This window comes from Lonchura striata, chromosome 26 (assembly GCF_050655825.1).
Source record: "Lonchura striata isolate lonStrDom1 chromosome 26, ASM5065582v1, whole genome shotgun sequence".
In the NCBI taxonomy this organism is placed as follows: Eukaryota; Metazoa; Chordata; class Aves; order Passeriformes; family Estrildidae; genus Lonchura; species Lonchura striata.
In genome coordinates this window covers 1,428,389-1,447,593 of record NC_140728.1, presented here as the reverse complement: position 1 = coordinate 1,447,593, position 19,205 = coordinate 1,428,389, and the positions used below count along the sequence as shown (strand labels likewise).

The 19,205-nt window shown below is 54.9% G+C and overlaps 2 protein-coding genes across 2 annotated transcripts; one reads left to right on the top strand and one right to left on the bottom strand.

Moving 5' to 3' along the window:
- The first annotated feature begins 3,231 nt into the window (after positions 1-3,231).
- GUCA1B (guanylate cyclase activator 1B) lies at positions 3,232-10,954 on the top strand. Its single transcript, XM_021539485.3, has 4 exons — positions 3,232-4,302; positions 5,465-5,614; positions 6,401-6,515; positions 7,057-10,954. The coding sequence occupies exons 1-4, from the start codon at positions 4,099-4,101 to the stop codon at positions 7,182-7,184; spliced, it is 597 nt and encodes a 198-aa protein (XP_021395160.1). The 5' UTR covers positions 3,232-4,098; the 3' UTR covers positions 7,185-10,954.
- Positions 10,955-11,451: 497 nt separating this feature from the next.
- Positions 11,452-18,268, bottom strand: GUCA1A (guanylate cyclase activator 1A). The gene is made up of 4 exons (XM_021539474.3): positions 16,764-18,268; positions 14,416-14,565; positions 13,849-13,939; positions 11,452-13,239 (listed from the first exon to the last, which is right to left on the bottom strand). The coding sequence occupies exons 1-4, from the start codon at positions 16,959-16,961 to the stop codon at positions 13,079-13,081; spliced, it is 600 nt and encodes a 199-aa protein (XP_021395149.1). The 5' UTR covers positions 16,962-18,268; the 3' UTR covers positions 11,452-13,078.
- Positions 18,269-19,205: the final 937 nt, after the last annotated feature.

Sequence of the window (19,205 nt, the reverse complement as noted above, 5' to 3'; positions counted from 1 at the left end):
CATATCCAGTCAATGGTAACACAGGATGAAGCCAAACCCTAAAGTCAGCTCCGATTAAAGTCACAGGCTCACAGTTTCTTCCCTGAAAAGCACAAAAATGTCCCTCTTCCCTGGCTCCATGCTCACTCTGGGGTCACACCTACCCCTGGGAGGGGGCTCAGCAGCTTCTCCCTGGTCCCTCCACAGGCTCCAGCCCTCCAGCCTCGCGTCTTATTTATTTTCCTCGTAGGTGGAGAGCCATGACTCAGTGGTGAATCTTGGTTTCAAGGATCATACAATACTTCACCTTTCAGTTTCAATGAACCAGAAAAAAAAAAATGGGAATTTCCCTTCTCCTTCTCCCCATGAACACTGTGGAAAACACTGAACCCTGACTTTGGGAAGGCTGACTTACACCCACAGCTCAGTCCCGAGCCAAGAGGTTGGAACTAGACAAAATCTTGGAGATATTCACAGAGATGAAACAATTCACTGTTTTTCTGGGGAACTTTGGCTTGCTGGATACCAAGTGCAAATTAAATATTTCAGACTTCATCCAGCATGGACTCCCACTCAGAGGAAACATGCAGGAGTTTGTCTGCTGGTAAGAGAATCTTTGTGGCAGGAAGCAGAAGACAAGGTGTGACACTCCGAGGTCAGCGCTCTGTGCTGGTGAGATGGGTTTCCTTAGTGGTACCTGACCACTCCTGACGTGTACATCAAGGCACAGCTGCTCCTGGAGTAAACCACCCTTGTTATTCCTGCTGTATAAAGCACACAGGGGTAGGACAATTCTGGGAGAAACCAGGAAGAGACACAGGGAGGCATTGGGCTGAACTCCAGGCCAAGCTCTGAGGGATCTTTGATCTCTCCTCAGACGGGCCAGCACATCCCATCCCTGCATTCCTGCTATGCACACCTCTGCCCGCTGGGACACAGGCAATGCCAGCCTGCTCTGGGCTGCAGGGAGCTCTGGAAGGGGACAGCAGTGCTGCTGCTGCTCACACTCCTGCTGCCTGTGCTGGCAGTGCCTGGGCAGGGCTGGCAGTGCCTGGGCAGGGTTCTGCCTTCCTCAGGTGCCCAAGCCACAGGAGGGGTCCTGGGGCAGGTCAGGGCTGGGGGATTTGAAAAAATGGAGCAATGTGGCAAAGCAGCTGGGTGAGGACTGCTCCAGCTTGGAGCTCCAGCCTGGGAGAAGGGTCCAGTCCTGCCCACAGCGTCCCTGCAGCTGGTGCCCCCTGTGCCAGCTGTGCTGCCAGCGCCCTGCTGCCTCTGCCACAGCCTCTGCTGCCTTCCCAGCACCGACACAGATGCCAAACAAATGAGTCTTCCCAGCCCTCTGCAGGGTTTGGTGGTTTTTTTTTCCCTCTTGAGTTTCTACCAGCCCTGCTGGAGCGTGTGGCAGCACGTTGGGGTAGGCAGCTGACGGGAAATAAGCTGCCTTTTTCCATGCTCTTGGCTGGGAAACTCGGCAGCTCTGGAGCTGCAGGGGTGATAATGCAGGATAAGTCATGAGGCAGGACGTGCAGTCAGATGTTACCTGGCTGGAACTGATCATCCAAAATGTTCACTCTGGCACAACACAGAGCGCTGATCCTGCTCCTTCAGGCAGGCAAGCAGCACCAGCCTCTGCGCTGCGGTGTTTTCTAGAGATTAGTCTTTTTGTTTTTACCTCTCTCTGCCGTATTTACCTCTACCTGCATTTTTTTTTTTAATCAAATGGAGATCTTTTGGCTGATAAACTTATGAAGTGACATCCTGCTGGCTGAGAGACAGCAGCTCTTTCAGTGCAGTCTGCAGAGCACACAGAGGATGTGCAGAGGAATATTCATACCAGGAGCTATGGGATTTACTTTATTTCAGTGCCAAATTAATATCACTGTTTTATCAACACAATTGTATGTCATGATGCCTGCAACAGCAGCAGCTGGGCTTTGTACTCCAGGTCTCTTGCAGCCCTTTGTTCCCAGCTGGAGAAGATTGCAGTCATCAAAACAAAAAGGAACCATTTTCTCTCCTGGGAACAGATCACCAAGTTCCCATAAGGCAAAACAAAATTATGCAATGAGTCAAGACAATGTCCTGGGCATGTGGAGTCTTGCTGCGTGCTCTCAGCACTCACATTCCAGCAGGCAGCTCCGTGCAGGAGAGCAGCACACAATGGTGGAGAGGCTTCACCCAGCACAGCCCAGACTCCCCAGCTGTCCTGCAGGAAAGAGGAATGAATCCCTCCCAGCCTGTCCTGGCAGCCCCTCTGTGCCGGGGCTCTCTGTGACCCAGGGAGAACTCCTGGCCTCACCAGCCAAGATAGTTCCAAAGTTAGATCAAATCATTTATAAACATGACTGTGGCTTCCAAATACTTCTGTCCAGTAGCTCTAGAAGAGGAAAATGGGGGCATGGATTTATTGCTGTTTTTCTCCAGGCAGCCCCACAGCTGCTCTGCTGTGGACGAGGCATCTCCGAGTCAGGGGCTGAAGCACTCCCAAAAGGAGGGGTTGAGTTCATGATTGTCTTGCATTCTTCTAGGCACAAGGATAGATAAGAATATCATTAGATAAAAATGCTTTAACTGAAATAGAAGAGTCTTACATTTTCTGGCAACTTCTCTGGCCCTTCCCATCCATCTCCAGGCTTCTGCTGTGTTGTCTCTGTCCTCTCTTTGCTCTTCTTTTCAGTGAAACCAAACCTTGCCTGGATATCCTTACATGTAAAGGTGTAAGGCTGTGTTATACTCCTGCAAACCTCCGTGTGTATATATAAATATAAATAAATAAACAAATAAATATAAATAAATAAATATATATATATATATACAGTACCACTGCCGGGTCACTTGCAGGTGTGAGTAGATTCAGGCCAAATCCCACTCTGACAGTGCAGCATGAATTGCTCTACTGTTCTGCAATATCAAATTCAAATTGCAGCCAGGTTCTTAACCAGTATTCTTACGTGAGAGAGGCTCTTCTTCCCTAACCAACACCAAAAAAGTTCCAAAAAACGAGCAGCTTAAATGCATCTGGGCCTTGCATTTAGGCTAAGAGAACCTATGGTTTCCTATTAATGCTGCTCCAATCCTCTTAATGAAGATATTGGGCTGGCTTGGGCACATTTATAGCTCAGGTCATTCCTTCCCCTGACACAGGCAGTGGCTGGGTTCAGAACAATGGCTCTGTGTGCCAAAAAGCTGCTGAGGAAGAGGAGAGGGCTCTGAGTGTGCTGGACAGGAGCAGCGAGCCCAGGCACGAGCTGCACTTTGTGTCTGTCATCAAAGCCAAAAATGAACGGGGGGAAGGGGTGAGCAGGAGGATTTCCATGGACACAAAGAGGGGAAGGGAATAAGGAGAATATGCTCTACAAATATGGAAATAAGCAATCCCTGCTCTCCTTAGCTGCAAGCTTTAAGAAGGAGATGTGGCAGTAAGAGGAATGTGTGTGTATTAGGTGCCTTCACTAATTGTGTCACAGCCTATGGAGGCATTGAATTCATTTAATCCATCAGCAGCTTTTCCTGTGGCAGTGTTTGTTTTCTCAGGATTCCCTCTCTGTAGCTGCTGTTTCTCCTGTGCCCCATCTCACTGGAGCACTGAGCAGCCCCCACAGGCAGGTAACACAAGCCAGCACTGCAAAGATTCCTGTTCCTTCCCCCATAATCCCTTTTTCCCCTAGAAAACTCTACAGGACAGAGAATGGGGCTGTGTGTTGTGTGTACAGGGAACCTCTGCTCCCAGATTCTTTGACAGGGAGGAATTAATGTGCAGAAAGACCCTGAGCCCCTGGAGTTTGCTTCTAAATAGGGCACAGCTGAGAACATCTGAAGGTCTCTGGGGCTCATGGGTGGGAATCTCCTAATGATCTTTAGTTATTTTTATCCGTGCCCAGTGCTCAGTGCTCCGGGGCACAGGAGCCACTCTGAGATCTCCTGGGAGCACACGGAGCTCCAGGAGCTGGGCAGGGGAGCAGGAACAGAAAATAAAGCACAAGAAGGGGAAGGTGACAGGGCAAGACACAGCACTGACATCAGAGGAAGGCAGGAGACAGCAAGAAGGAAAAGAGCAAAGGACTTTGGCAGGGTTTTTCTTCTTTTCCTCCTGTTTTTAATCCTGCTTTCCGGAGGAAAATGGGACAGCAGTTCACCAATGCTGAAGGGGAGCAAGGAGAGATCGATGTTGCAGAGCTGCAGGAGTGGTATAAGAAATTTGTGGTGGAATGTCCCAGCGGGACCCTCTTCATGCACGAGTTCAAGAGGTTCTTCGGGGTCCAGGACAACCAGGAGGCAGCAGAGTATGTGGAGAACATGTTCAGGGCTTTTGACAAGAACGGGGTAAGTGCTGAGAAGGTTTTACAGTCATTTATTGAGATTATTATATACGTAATGAGGGACCAGTGAGAGCAGGAGAAGAGCACAGGCTGGCCTGGATTTATCTCCTCAAATCTCCCCCTAAATTAAGGTCAGAACATCCCCTTAAGGGACTAAGGGTGCATTAAAAAGTTGAAACTTAGGCAGTCACACTTTGAAACCCTCAAGCAGCCAAGGCTCCCACATGGCAAAAATTTTTTAATCTGTTGAGGTAGAGGGGAAATTCCTGTGCAGGAAAATCCTACTCAGGCTTGTTCTGTGTTGGAGAAGTGTCAGTATCAGGTACGAGCAGGTGGTTTGTAATATCAATTTTAGCTTTGCTTTCCAAAAGCAGAGGCGTGCTGAACAATTCGGACATTCTGGCTTTGATTCCCTTCGCTGCATTTGCCATGAGACACCTGGGGAAGGTGGGTTTTGGGTGCAGCCACAGCTCTGCATCCCTGCACTGCTGCACTGCAGCAGGGATGCTGTGGGCTCTCAGCTGCCTTGGCTGGGCAGCACTTGCCAAATGCCTCAGTTACTCTTTTCCTGAGGCTCTTGATCATTCTCCAGCTGCTCTGGGGATGTTTGTTCCTTGTATCAATACAGGAAAAGGGGACTCAGCTTGTTCATCTCTGATCAACTCATCTCCCTTAAGCTCCCTTTGGAAATAGGGTCAAAATCTCATTGCAGTGGCAGCAAAAGTCAGTTTGTGGGAAGGATTTAAAAAGGCCACAGAAGATGTCAGCAGGTCAGGCTTCTCTCAGTATTCCAAGTTGTGAAAAACCAAATTCCTGCAAAAAATGAAAGCTTCAGGTCCCAAAGTCCCTTATGAAAGCTGTGGGGAAAAGGTAGCAGAGCAAACTGTGCATAAAAGTTGAAGTCCCACTCCTCATTTACAGGGTTTTTTTAACAGGACAGGGACTCTTTTCCTGTTTTTAGTGGGGAGGAGCCCAGCCTGGCTGCACAGGGTGTGGCTGTGCCTGCTGAACTGCCACAAACCTCCCTCCAAGTGCCAAACAAGCCCCTGCCCCTGCCCTGTCCTTCTGGCAGCTCCGACCCAGCTTTTCTGGAAGCTGTAAAAACTTTTCCACCCACCTTCTACCCAGCCAAGGGTCACCCAGCTGCTGCTTCTGTGTTGCCACAGGATAACACCATTGATTTTCTGGAATACGTGGCTGCCCTGAATCTGGTTTTGCGGGGCAAGCTGGAGCACAAGCTGAGGTGGACGTTCAAGGTGTACGACAAGGATGGCAACGGCTGCATAGACAAACCCGAGCTGCTGGAAATCGTGGAGGTGAGTGGGCACTGCCCAGCCCCTCCTGTGAGCAGTCCTGCTCTTTGGCAGGCTCGGGGATGCTGGGCACCAGCCGGGCACGGGCAGATGTGCTCTGCACTGAGGGCAGAAGCTGCTCGTGCCCTGTGAGCCCTCAGGAAGGGCAGTGCCAGGAGCTGCCCCGTGGGCAGCGGGGCTGGGAGGGTGAGCAGCCAGTCACCTGCTGCAGGTGTGAAAGCAGGCCAGCCTGTCTGGGCCACCTCCCATCACGGCTTTGAGGTCAGCCACAAGTGCCCAGAGCTGTGAGGCCGCTGCTAATCCTCTCTCTGGGAAGACTTTAGACAAAAGCCTTCGCCCTAAGCACGAAAGGTACCCAGGGGCAGCAGTGCCACGGCAGGAGCAGGTCCAGCCCGGCCCCAGAACGTGAGCTGAGACAGGCTTGGGCTGCAGCCGGGGCACGGCTCCCCAGAGAGGGCAGGGGCAGCCTTTGGGTGCCAGCAAAAAATCCCTCAGGGTCTGGGGTTTGCCCCTCTGGAACTCTCCCTCTGTGCTTTGCAAAGAGCCCAGAGGTGTGAGCAGTGAGAGAGGAGGGCAGGGGGGCAGCAGCTTCACAGGGCAATGAGGTGATTCATGTGCAGCCAGGGCAGGCTGAGGCCAGAGGTCCCAACCCAGAGCTGAGGTGCTCTGGGACAGAACTTCCCAGAAAGGTTAAAGCCTTTGAAAGAGACCTTGACAGCGATGGGATGGCAGCAGGGCTCACTGCTTTTCATCTCGCAGTCCTTGTCCTAACCTGTGAGCCCCTTCCAGTCCATCTACAGGCTGAAGAAGGTGTGCTGGTCGGACGTGGAGGACAGGACCCCGCTGCTGACTCCCGAGGAGGTGGTGGACAGGATATTCCAGCTGGTGGATGAGAATGGGGACGGTGAGTCTGGGTGGCCCAGGTCATTCCTGCCTGCCAGGGCTCCCTTGGCTCTGCTGTGTGTCCCACAAAGGACAGCTGGACTTGGTTCTGCTCCGTTCCACAGGGCCAGCAGACCCTTGGTGGAGCAGGGAGAAATCTTTTCGGTTGTTACTCTGCTGTAGAGCACAGAGCAGTCGCTGCTGGGGCAGTTTTGGTGTCACTCTGACAGCCCCAGCAGGCAGGGGCAGGTCCCGGTGCCAGCACAGAGCTGGGTGAAGGCGCTGCTCCAGCAGACTGGGACCTGCAGGACCTGCCTGGCACAGGTCCTGGAGGGGCCCGGTGAGCCCCTGCAGGGTCCGGAGGGTCCCGTTGGGGTGGGCACCCCTGGGTCCCGTTGGGGTGGTCACAGCCCCTGGCTTGTCTTTCAGCTGCCTGGCCCCAGAGGTGTGGGCACGCCTAAGATGGTCTGATTAGCGTTTTATCTGACACCTGGGTGGAATCCTGCCTCCTCCTCCTCTCTTATCTCCCTCAGTGCCCATCTGTGCCCCCATCTCACCCACAGGGCAGCTGTCTCTTGACGAGTTCATTGATGGAGCCAGGAAGGACAAGTGGGTGATGAAGATGTTGCAAATGGATGTGAACCCCGGGGGATGGATCACTGAGCAGAGGAGAAAGAGTGCTTTGTTCTGAGCGAATTCGGCTCTCACGCAGCTGAAATGGTGATGCTGAGTCCCAAGGGCGGCCCCTCCTCTAGCCTGGTAGCGACTTTCCTTTTTAATTCCATCTCAGCATCCAGATGAAAAACGGCGTGGTTTAAGGAGTCATCTCTGATGTAAAACCCTCGTGCTGAGCTCTGCTGGTACCCGGGGACTATTTCTGGCCCGTGAATAAGTCTTGCTGTGTACACAATTCCGTGTTTGCCAGCTCTGCTTTTTGGATACACCCCAAGGAACAAACTTCGTGAAGCAGATGCTGAGCAGGTTTGGGGCTGGTGGCAGGGAGGGATGGAGCCAGCAGTGCTGTCCTGTCCCCAGCGCAGGTTTGGGGAGGGATGGAGCCAGCAGTGCTGTCCTGTCCCCAGCGCAGGTTTGGGGAGGGATGGAGCCAGCAGTGCTGTCCTGTCCCCAGCGCAGGTTTGGGGAGGGATGGAGCCAGCAGTGCTGTCCTGTCCCCAGCGCAGGTTTGGGGCTGGCAGGGCTCACTGCTGCTCTCACAGCTCTCACAGCAGCACGGGCAGCTCCTGGATGCTCGGGGGCTCTCTGTGTGCCCTGTGGCATTCACTGGTGCCCTGTCAGATCCCTGCAGGCCAGCACAGAGCCCCCAGCACGGGACAGCACCCAGAGCCCCCCAGGGAAACGAGGGCAGGGCTGGGCAGGAGCAGCAGCAGCTCCCGGGGACCAGAGGCTGCTCCTGCTCCTGCCCGGAGCCTCAGGGGCTGGGGATGCTGACTCCAAACGCTGCCATTTCCCAGCCCCACGCAGAGCCCAGGTGGGACCCGGCTCCTTCCAGCCCCTGATCTTGGGGCCTCTGCAATGAGAGGATTTGTGCTGCTCCACGGCAGGACCCCAGAATCAGAAATCATGGATGGTTTGGGGTGGGAGAACCTCAAAACTCCTGGATTTCCAAGCCCCCTGCCCTGGCAGCGATGCCACATCAGATTGCTCCAAGCCCTGTCCAAACTGGCCTTGAAAAGTGGAAAAAGTGACAAAAATTCCAGTACAGTGGTTTTACACTGCACTTAATTTAGCCCCAGACTGCAGATTCAGAATTTACACAAGTTGCAGGCTGAGCTCTGCTGTTCTAACCCGTGTTTCTACATAGAACTATGTGGGAAAAGAATTTGGGCTGAATTGATATTTTGGTTCACCTTTATTGGATTTACTGGTTCATTCGAAAGAAGAAAACCCCCCAGGAAAATAACATGAGCTTGTCTGTTCCATTTTAATTTTCCTATGGGATCAGTGGGCCAGGTCATACCAATGAAAAGATTTACAACCCCTCTTTTGTGGCCTTTAATTAGGACTGTAGTAGCTGTCATTAGCTGATTAGTTTGCTGGTTTGTGGTCTTGTCAGTTTAGCCAGTGTTTAAATTCCATGGGGAAGTGCTCAGGATTAGACACAATCGTTGGTGGAGTTCAGTGGTGCCCATTTCCACTTGGAAACAGCTTTTTGTGAGTTCACTGAGCAGTTTGTGGTTGCTGATTGGACTTGTGCTCTCTGCTGCTCCGAGGCAGCTGCTCAAACTCTCTCTGGTCAATAGTTTATCAGCTCAGGATCTGAAAGAAAAATCTGACTTCTGACTTGAGAGCCTGGATGAAAGCATTCACTTTTATTGATTTTCCAGCTTGTGAAAAAATGTTTTCATTGGAGGATAGAAATCTCTAAGAATTCCTTACTCTTCAGCATCTCACCAAGGTAACACAGCCTGCTCCTCGCACGGGTTTAGAGAGGCCGTTTAGTTCATAGAATTGCACTTTGCTGCTTCACTGAAATGCTTCAAATTCTCCAGTTCTGCTCACCTGGCCAGCCCAGGCCCTGCAGGGGCTGTCCCCAGGCCAGCAGCGCTCCCCTGGTGAGCGTTTGTACAGATGTCGGTAGAAGTTTTGTAAAACACGACTTGAATAAAGAAATATTTATTAAAAGCCTTTGTTTCCCAGAATCTGTTTGTTAATTAGATGAAGAGCTGCGTAAGCACCTGACTGAAACTGTAGCTGTGAGTGTGATATATTGAATTTAGGGGAGGAGCTGGTGAGCAGCTGACAGAGATAAGGCAGAGGTGGGATGCTGTTGCAGAGGAGGGAAGGAGCCTCTTCTGTTTAACTTCCCTGTGATGACAGCAAAATCCGTGAGAGGATAATTAAAAAAAACAAACCAGTGTTTCTCAATGGAACTGGAACCAGGTGCCTAAACGAGGGGAGCAGAAAGTGCAGTCAGGTGCCCCCAGTGTAACCTGGCAGGACTGGAGCAGGACAGCAGCTGGGTGCTTCCAGTCCTGTGGGCGCAGGGCAGGGGCTCTGTTTGTGCCAGAGCTGGCAGAACCCGCGGAAAATCGCTCCTCTTATGGATTGTGTCATCTTTGCTGAAGAAATGGCAGGGTGCTTTGGCCTGGCTGCTGTTTTAAAGGCCGGGCTGCAGAAGCCCTGACCTCCTCCCCGGCTCCGTTCACAGCAGGCTGGCGATGGCAGGCGTTTGCATAATCCGTTTTCCAGACTTAGGGCCCAGCTCCAATTGGATTTGGCTGATCGGATTTCCTTCTGCTCTAAACTGGGAAGCAGGATGGCTTGGAAAAGGCAAATGCCACTTGACTTTTCTGGGCTACCATCTGCTCCTTGCCGATGCCCCGCGGCTGCGTGGGAGCGAAGGTGCAGAAATCAGCTTGGAGAGCTGGAGCTGAGGCTGTTGTGGAAGGGAGAGGGAGCAGCAGCCAAGGAGGCGTCACATCCTAAAATCCTCCGGGAGATGCATCCCTGAGCAGCAGGACGGGAGGCTGAGGAGCAGCGAGGGTCCCGCACGCAGCTCTGAGCTCAGCTGAGCTTTGGGCAGGGGCGGCTCTCCGGGGCTTTGTGTCCGGGACATTGGTGGGCAGGATCCCTGGAAAATGTCCTGTGGGAAGCCAGAGTGACCTCCTCAGCCCCGAGCCGCTCACTGCAGGCGCTGCCTGTGCTTCTCTAACAGCGCCTGTGCTCTGCTGTGCCATGGCAAAATTCCTTTCCTTTCTTTCCTCCCTTTCCTTCTTTTCCTCCCTTTCCTCCTTTACTTTCCTCCCTTTCTTTCCTTCCTGCCTTCCTGCCTGCCGTTCCTTCCTTTCTTTTATTTCTTTCCTTGCTGACTTTCCTTTTCCTTTCCTTCCTTCTTCCCTTTCTCTTCTTTCTTTCCTTCAAAATTAAGTGCACCTCGGGAGCCTGGGGAGTGCCTCAAGTGCATCACCCTTAAAGATCCTGCCTGATTCTGGGACCCGGGGCTGTTTTGGGGGATCCTCTGGGGTTTGGGGTCCCGGGGCTGTTTTGGAGGATCCTCTGGGGTTTGGGTCCCGGGGCTGTTTTGGGGGATCCTCTGGGGTTTGGGGTCCCGGGGCTGTTTTGGGGGATCCTCTCGGGTTTGGGTCCCGGGGCTGTTTTGGGGGATCCTCTCGGGTTTGGGTCCTGGGGCTGTTTTGGGGGATCCTCTGGGGTTTGGGGTCCCGGGGCTGTTTTGGGGGATTCTCTCGGGTTTGGGGTCCCGGGGATGTTTTGGGGGATCCTCTCGGGTTTGGGGTCCCGGGGCTGTTTTGGGGGATCCTCTGGGGTTTGGGGTCCCGGGGCTGTTTTGGGGGATTCTCTGGGGTTTGGGGTCCCGGGGCTGTTTTGGGGGATCCTCTCGGGTTTGGGGTCCCGGGGCTGTTTTGGGGGATCCTCTCGGGTTTGGGGTCCCGGGGCTGTTTTGGGGGATTCTCTGGGGTTTGGGTCCCGGGGCTGTTTTGGGGGATCCTCTCGGGTTTGGGTCCCGGGGCTGTTTTGGGGGATTCTCTGGGGTTTGGGGTCCCGGGGCTGTTTTGGGGGATCCTCTCGGGTTTGGGTCCCGGGGCTGTTTTGGGGGATTCTCTGGGGTTTGGGTTCCCGGGGCTGTTTTGGGGGATTCTCTCGGGTTTGGGTCCCGGGGCTGTTTTGGGGGATCCTCTGGGGTTTGGGGTCCCGGGGCTGTTTTGGGGGATCCTCTCGGGTTTGGGGTCCCGGGGCTGTTTTGGGGGATCCTCTCGGGTTTGGGTCCCGGGGCGATCCCGGCACGTTCCGCGGCTCCCGGCGGGGCCGGCAGGGGGCGCTGCGGGACGGGCGGACACGGCGGGAGCGGGGGGAGAGGGGGGGCCCCAAAAACCGGGAATGGCATGGCATGGGATGGGATGGCATGGCATGGCATGGCATGGCATGGCATGGCATGGCATGGCATGGGATGGCATGGCATGGCATGGCATGGCATGGCATGGGATGGGATGGCATGGCATGGCATGGCATGGCATGGCATGGGATCCATGAGATTGGGATGTGATCCATGGGATGGGGACAGGGGTGGGTCAGGGATAGCCCTTTTAGAACAACTTTGGCTTTATAACTAGAGATCTGACTGCTCAAAGCTGCTTCTTGCCGCCCTTGGGTGCAGAGGGAGGCAGAGGGAAGCTCGGGCAGGGCTGAGGGGGTCTGTGCCCGGGGGGAGCTCAGAGAGCCCACGCTGAGCTCAGCTCCCTCCTGTGCTGCTGCAGAGCCAAAGGGCTCTGAGCGTGCTGCTGCTGATGTGCGGGGAGCCGGTTCTGCTGCAGGAGGCAGAGTTAGTTCCACTGTGAGTAAACAGCTCGGCCCACCCCTGCTGAGGGGTGCAGCTGCTCCCTCTTGCAGTGCTGTGAGGGGCCAAGTTGGCCACCATGGGCTCCTGTGGTTTGTGAGCCCCAGAACAACCCCAGAGCAGCTGTGTCTGTATTGCTGAGAGCCACTGAATCTGCCCTGCCAGAAACAGAAGGGTTGATTTGAGAGAGAAGAAGCGTGACCTGAAATAATATTGTAAAACATCTTTATTAGCTCACCTAATAAAGGACTGGAAGTACAAAAGCTTCCAGGTAAAACTCCGTCCAGTGAAAAGGACGCACAGGAGAAATGGTCAGGAAGCTGCTTATGGATTGCAAACACCCAGTGCTAAATAACAAAACTCTCAGCTGGGCAAGAAATCCTTCCTGGTGTCCTGCGCTGCCCCACCAGGCCTGGGAGAGCCCCCAGGGGTGAGGAGCTCCTGCAGGAGCTCGGGTGAGGCTGCCCCTGCTCCTGTGCCAGGGCTGCCCTGATCCCTCCCGGGCACTGCCCTGATCCCACCCGGCTCCGGGCCTGGCAGGGACCCTCGGGTACCACGGGCACTCTGAGCTGAGCCTCGCCCTCCAGAACCCACACTGCCAAGGGGGTCAAAACCTCCTGGGGCTCCTTTGCCAGGTGGGAAACACCAACAGTCCTACAGCTCCCTTCAGGTTCCTGCACTGCTGGTTCTCTTATCTGGAAGGACTTCCTTCCCTCCTTCCCTCCTTCCTTCCTTCCTTCCAGATGCTTCAGGGAGAAACATTTCCTTACAGTCCAGGAGGTTGTTAAAAAAAGGCACCATTCAATGTTTTTAATGCTTTCAAACAAGGAAAAGCCACTGCATTCACCCCTCCCCTTTTTCTAGCTCAGAAATGTTTTATCACATTGTCACTAATCACTGCTGAGCGAACGATGAGGAGTGAAGGCAGGAGCGACCAGAACTGCTGACTGCTCGGGCTGCAAATACAAAAGGAAGGGGAAGGTTTAGATCTGCTTTTCCAGGACCCCTCTCACTGGGGCCAAGTCACGGGCAGCCCCTGCCCGGACCCCGCCGGGGGTGTCGGCCACAGCCTCGGTGGGATTTTGGGGGTTCTTGGCCCACCCAGGCTGGTGCTGCTCCCCTGCCTGGGGGCTGTCCCCGCTCTGAGCTCAGCAGAGCACCCCGGGGCCCCGAGGCCATCCCGGGGATGCCAGGTCTGCCACGGGGAGCTGCAGCCCCGCAGCCCCAGCCCAGCTGGCGGTGCCAGGGGGGCCGGGGCAGTGTCCCGGGAGCTACGGGGCATCCTGGGCGTCCTGCCCGCCCTCGTGGGGGTTCTTGCCGTCGTTCTGGATCAGCCGCACGATGTGGGTCAGGTCCAGGCTGCGGGTCAGGATGTCCAGCAGCATCTCGTCCTTCTGCACGCCCTCCATGAACTCCTCCAGGGACAGCTCACCTGGGGGCACATCCCAGAGCTGCGTTAAAGCCTGCAGGATGGCTGCTCCCTGTGCCCCAGCATGGCACAGAGCCTGGCAGCGGGGTCTCAGCACCGGGCACTGTGCCCCAAAGCCCGGCACAGACCCACCTGCAGGGGCTGGGGCAGGGTCCCCTGGGCATTGTGCCCACCCTGGAGGGGCTGGGGCAGTGTCCCCTGGGCATTGTGCCCCAAAGCCCGGAACAGACCCACCTGCAGGGGCTGGGGCAGGGTCCCCTGGGTATTGTGCCCACCCTGGAGTGGCTGGGGCAGTATCCCCGGGCATTGTGCCCACCCTGCAGGGGCTGTGGGCAGTGTCCCCTGGGCATTGTGCCCCAAAGCCCGGCACAGACCCACCTGGAGGGGCTGGGGCAGGGTCCCCTGGGCATTGTGCCCACCCTGGAGGGGCTGTGGGCAGTGTCCCCTGGGCAGCCCACAGGGGATGGGGAGCTCAGCCCCACCGGGAGCCACCCTCTGCCAGCTCTCCCCATGCCGGTGGTTTGGGACATCCAGCAGCAGGAGCTGCTCTGGCAGCCTGGGGGGCAGGGGAGGGAAGGCAGAGCAGGGGCACTGCCCGAGGAAGGGCCTCACCATCTCCATTTATATCGATTTTGTTGAACACCATGTCTGTGAACTCCTCCGCCGTCATCTTCTCGTTGCAGCGGTTGATGGATCGAATGGCCTGGAGGGGAGAGGGGCACAGGCATTGCTGAGTGCCCTGCAGGGCTGTGTGCCCACCAGAACAAGTGCCCAAATGGCCAGGCATGAAAGGCCAAATGCTAAAACTTGTTTTCAGGCAGTTAGGCTTTGAAAGGAACGAGTCCTGTCTAAAAGGCTGGAGATTAAAACCACCTAAAAAGGCAATCGATGCTTTACAAGATTTAGTGGGCATGCTGGGATAAGACAGAGGCCATTCACCTCTGAAAACCCTTAGATTAAATTCAAGTGCTTATCTCAGCCCCAGTTTCAGCGCACAGGGTCAAGCAGGCTGCCAGGAGAGGATGAGGGGTGCAGGGTCTGGGGCTGGCACAGCTGGCAGCGCTGGCAGAGGACAGCAGCAGGCTGGGGCAGTGGGATTCAGGGGCTGGCAGCTCCTGCTGCAGCCTCTCCGTGTCCTGCAGCCCTCTGTGGCAGCAGTGGGGAGCGGGGCCCACTCACTTTGATGATGTTCAGCAGCTCAGCCCGGTCGATGCAGCCGTTCCCATCCACGTCGTAGAGCTTGAAATACCACCTCAGCTTCTGATCCACCTTCCCCTTCAGCACCAGGCTCAGAGCTGCCACGTATTCCATGAAATCTATGTAGCCATCCTAGAAGCAGAAGGGTGAGACAAAAAGCAGAGTCAGGCAGTTTCAGGGACCATCTTGGTCGCTTCTGGAGTTCCCCAGAGCTGCTCCCTCCACGCTGAGACCAGGGGCTCGTGGGGTGCAGTGGTGAAAGCCAAGGTTCCACCTGAATCTGTGAGAAATGCTGTGGAATGATAGAATTATACAGCCATAAAGGCTGGGAAAGGCCTCCAAGCTCAAGTCCAGCCTCGGAGCGATAGATGTTGGGAAGGCAGGGACTGGGTGGGTGGGTCGGGCTGGGGACTGAGAGCTGGCCTGTGCTCAGGGAATTAACACGCCAGGCATTAATTACCAGCCCAAAGCAGCCAGAATTCAGAGGTCAGAGAGGTTTGTGCAGATGAGCCCTGAGAAATGACCCACCCCCATCCTGCCTGCACACACCCACAGCTCCTCTCTCCTGCCAGGGGGTCTCATTTCCAGGACAGGAGTGAATTCAGAAGTGACCCCGGCACGCTGCTGACATCTCGGGCTGGCAGGTGTTTCTCTGTGCCCGTGCCATTGCTGTACCTGCTCCACGTTTGGAGCACAAACACTTTTATCTGTGACTTTCCTCGCGGGTGTTTGCCCTCCCCAGCTCGTGCCACGGTGTTTGAGGTGTCCAGCTGGACCCAGGACGTGGCACCACTGCCAAGCTGCTGCCACGAGCTCCCAGGCCACCAAAGCGCCCCCAGACCTGATGCTCACAGCTGCCAGGGGGTTGCTAAAATGCCTCCTGCCCAGCACAGAGCGTTCCCTGGTGTTGGAAGGGCAGTGGCTCCTGCTGTGCCCCGTGGACGTGGCACTGGGCACAGGGTGCTGGTGAGCCTGGCAGAGCCGGGGTTCAGCGATCCTGGGGCCCTTCCCAGCGTCAGTGATTCCATGATTCCCACCACAGGCCTAAGCCAGGCTTTTGTCAGTGAGCAAAGGCAGCAGGGCCTTCCAGAGGAGATCATCTGCTTTATCCCAGTGCTGCAGGAGCCAGATTAGGGACAAATCACTGCTAAGCCCCGTTCCCAGCAGGATTTCCTGGGCAGCAATTCCCTTTTCAGGCATGCATTCAAACAGGGCACTGAGCAAGGGAAAGGCCAAGGCACGAACCAAACACCTGAAGGATTTAGGGCCCAATTTGCATTTTTGTCAATGGGATTAATGCCACTAAGCCCTTTGGGTTGCCATAAAATAGATTCCTCATCTCACAGGAGGTGCAATTTGAGGTCATTTGCAAGGAGAGGAGGATGCAGTTTCCTGCTGGAGACACAGCATCCGTCTGCTTCCCAAATCCCTACTGCAGGACTGCATTCCCAAATCCCTGCTCTGGGACTGCATTCCCAAATCCCTTCCCCAGGACTGCATTCCCAAATGCCTTCCCCGGGACTACATTCCCAAATCCCTTCTCCAGGACTGCATTCCCAAATCCCTGCTCTGGGACTGCATTCCCAAATCCCTTCCCCAGGACTGCATTCCCAAATCCCTGCTCTGGGACTGCATTCCCAAATCCCTTCCCCAGGACTGCATTCCCAAATCCCTTCCCCAGGACTGCATTCCCAAATCCCTGCTCTGGGACTGCATTCCCAAATCCCTGCTGCAGGACTGCATTCCCAAATCCCTGCTCTGGGACTGCATTCCCAAATCTCTGCCCCAGGACTGCATTCCCAAATCCCTGCTCTGGGACTGCCCCTCTGGGGCCTGGCACAGCCACAGCCTGGGCTGCAAAGTCTCTGCACAGGGAGCCCGAGCTCCTTTTCCCATGGAATAAAACCAATCCCGGTGCAATCCATGGCCAGTTCCAAGCACAAACATTCCCAGTCCAAGCTGGGGACTGCCTGTCCCTGGGTGAATGCAGCCCTTGTCCTCGCAGTTCCTGTCACAACATCCAGTGCTTAAGGATTGAAGGGCACTTCATCTTAAAGGGATCAAAGATGCCAGATAAAACCCCACTGTTTTAAAAGGAAAATGTCAGTTCTGGGGGGAGCCTCTGTGTCCTTGCAGAGCAGGCAGTGGGTGAAGAGTTTTTGTGGCATTTTTCACGTTCCAGAACCCGTTTGCAGTTTTTGGGGCTGCGGTGGCTCAGGGTGCAGCACCCAGAGCAGTTTTTGTCTCACACCCACCCAGCCCCAGCTCACGGGATCCCAGAGCAGAGCCCGGCCCATCCCTGCACGGCCGAGTGGAAGGGCAATATTTACCTTATTAAAGTCAAACGTCTCAAACATTTGCTCAACGTATTTGTTCGCTGCCGGACTCAGGTTTTTCAAGCCAAAAAACTGCTTGAACTCGTAGAGGGTGAGCTGGCCAGAAGGACACTCCGTCATGAACTTCTTGTACCACTGGTGGCACTCGGTGGTGCTCAGCTCCTCCACGCTTTTCCCGTCCATGTTCCCCATTTCCACACCAAGGGCCGGTCCCTTTGCAGCCAAAAACGGAGGCTTTGTGAAATTGTGGGGGAAAATCTCCCAGTTCTGCCTTCAAAGCCCACACGTCCCCAGCAGGGCAGGCTCAGGGCATCGGGAGCAGCCCAAGTGCCTGGGGCTGTGCAGATCCCAGCGGTGATGGAGACTCGTGTTCCTGGGAAATCCCAAAAGCACAAAACCCTCCTTGGAGGGCAAGGTGACATTTAAGCACCCAGCAAATCCCTCCCCAGCCAATGAGGCTCGGAGGGGCGGTGGGCTCCTGCAAGGCATTAAGAGTTCAGGTTAAAATAGAAGAGAGGTAAAATGGGGAAGTCTTGAAGATTACAGGCCCAGCAGGAGATTAGGAGGGTGGAATTTTCTCTGTGATGAGCTAATCTCTTAATCCACTTCATTTATCATTTGGGGAGGGCTGGTGTCACCTAAGCAAGAACTTTTGGACCAGAACCAGAGTAAGAAGAATGAGAGAAAACCACTCTGAATCCTCTGTGCTGTTTCTGCTTTTTGCTTTCCCTTCACCTCACTCTGCCAGAGGATTCCAGAGGGGCTCCAGAGCCTGGAATTCAGGGAGGGGGAAGTGCCACTTCAGCTCCTGGAAGAGACACGCCAGGAGGGTAAATTTGGTGTGGAGACAAATATAGAAACGTAATTGCTTTGAATGGTAAAGGTTTAAGTCTGCTTTCATTGCAGACAGCAGGAAGGGGAAGGGCCCTCACCCCCCAGCTCCAGGGGTCCTGTGTCCAGTCTTGGTCCTGCTAATTGAGTGTTTTTTCCTCAAAATGACCCCACACTCTGCTCACCCCAGCAGTGTGCCCTGGCTGCTGCTCTGCAGACTCAGCTCACACCAGTGCAGTTAAATGCAGCTGCAATTTCCACTTCTGATGGGTTACCATGAAAAGTTCTCCACATAAATACAAATCCAATGCTGCTTTCACTTTGACATGCAGCATTCTGAGAAGTACTCGGGAGTAAAATCTCAGAAAGCATCGAGGGCCAGAGCCTGGGCTGGAAGTGGAAGGATGTGAGTCCAGGGTGTCCCACAGCTTTCTCCATAACACACAGCTTATATCCAGCAGCTGCATTACCTAACGAGTAACAGAGGCCAGCATTGCTCCTGCACCACAGTAAATCAGGAATAACTCTGCTAAGAAAAGCAACATTACACAATCACAAAACACTTAGGGAAGAGGAATTAAGCTGAGGAACACTAATTGGATGTGCTAATTGTGTCCTCACAAGGTGAGCCTGCAGGGGTGCAAGGTGAGCCTGCAGGGGTGCCCTGAGCCCAGCCCAAGCCATGCTGGGCCAGGCTGGGCAGGATGGGCGCTCTCGGTGCCCTGTGCTGTGACACCCACTGCAGGGAAGGACAGGACGAGCTGGGCAGGATTCCAGAGCAAACCCCCTCTGCATGTTTGCCAGGGCAGAGCCTCCCTGCCCATCCTGGCCTGGCACTGCCCGTGCTCTCACAGCGCTGGCACTGGCTCGCTGCTCACACAGTTATTGCCAGGGCTGGGCTGCCCCTGGCCTGGGGCTGTGGCAGGATCTCCACTGCCCGGGCTGCTGGCTGGCTCAGCCTTTATTGCTGCTGCCTCTCTCAGCCCTTATTGCTGCTCTCTCTCTCAGCCTTTATTGCTGCCTCTCTCAGCCTTTATTGCTGCTGCCTCTCTCAGCCCTTATTGCTGCTCTCTCTCTCAGCCCTTATTGCTGCTGGCTCTCTCAGCCCTTACTGCTGCTGGCTGTCTCAGCCTTTATTGCTGCCTCTCTCAGCCCTTATTGCTGCTGCCTCTCTCAGCCCTTATTGCTGCTCTCTCTCTCAGCCCTTACTGCTGCTGGCTCTCTCAGCCCTTATTGCTGCTCTCTCTCTCAGCCTTTATTGCTGCCTCTCTCAGCCTTTATTGCTGCCTCTCTCAGCCCTCATTGCTGGGCTGGGCTGGCCCTGGCCTGGGGCTGTGGCAGGATCTCCACTGCCCGGGCTGCTGGCTGGCTCAGCCTTTATTGCTGCTGGCTCTCTCAGCCCTTGTTGCTGCTGCCTCTCTCAGCCTTTACTGCTGCTGGCTCTCTCAGCCTTCATTGCTGCCTCTCTCAGCCTATATTGCTGCTGGCTCTCTCAGCCTTTATTGCTGCTGGCTCTCTCAGCCCTTATTGCTGCTGCCTCTCTCAGCCTTTATTGCTGCTGGCTCTCTCAGCCCTTATTGCTGCTCTCTCTCTCAGCCTTTATTG

Excerpts from the sequence above, each read along its gene's own strand:
- GUCA1A (XM_021539474.3), bottom strand. The coding sequence starts at position 16,961 with ATGGGGAACATGGACGGGAAAAGCGTGGAGGAGCTGAGCACCACCGAG. Across the intron at positions 14,566-16,763 it reads AGACGTTTGACTTTAATAAG|GATGGCTACATAGATTTCAT; the intron begins GTAAATATTGCC and ends TTCTGCTTCTAG. Across the intron at positions 13,240-13,848 it reads AATCGATATAAATGGAGATG|GTGAGCTGTCCCTGGAGGAG; the intron begins GTGAGGCCCTTC and ends ATGTGCCCCCAG.
- GUCA1B (XM_021539485.3), top strand. The coding sequence starts at position 4,099 with ATGGGACAGCAGTTCACCAATGCTGAAGGGGAGCAAGGAGAGATCGAT. Across the intron at positions 5,615-6,400 it reads AGCTGCTGGAAATCGTGGAG|TCCATCTACAGGCTGAAGAA; the intron begins GTGAGTGGGCAC and ends AGCCCCTTCCAG. Across the intron at positions 6,516-7,056 it reads GGTGGATGAGAATGGGGACG|GGCAGCTGTCTCTTGACGAG; the intron begins GTGAGTCTGGGT and ends TCTCACCCACAG.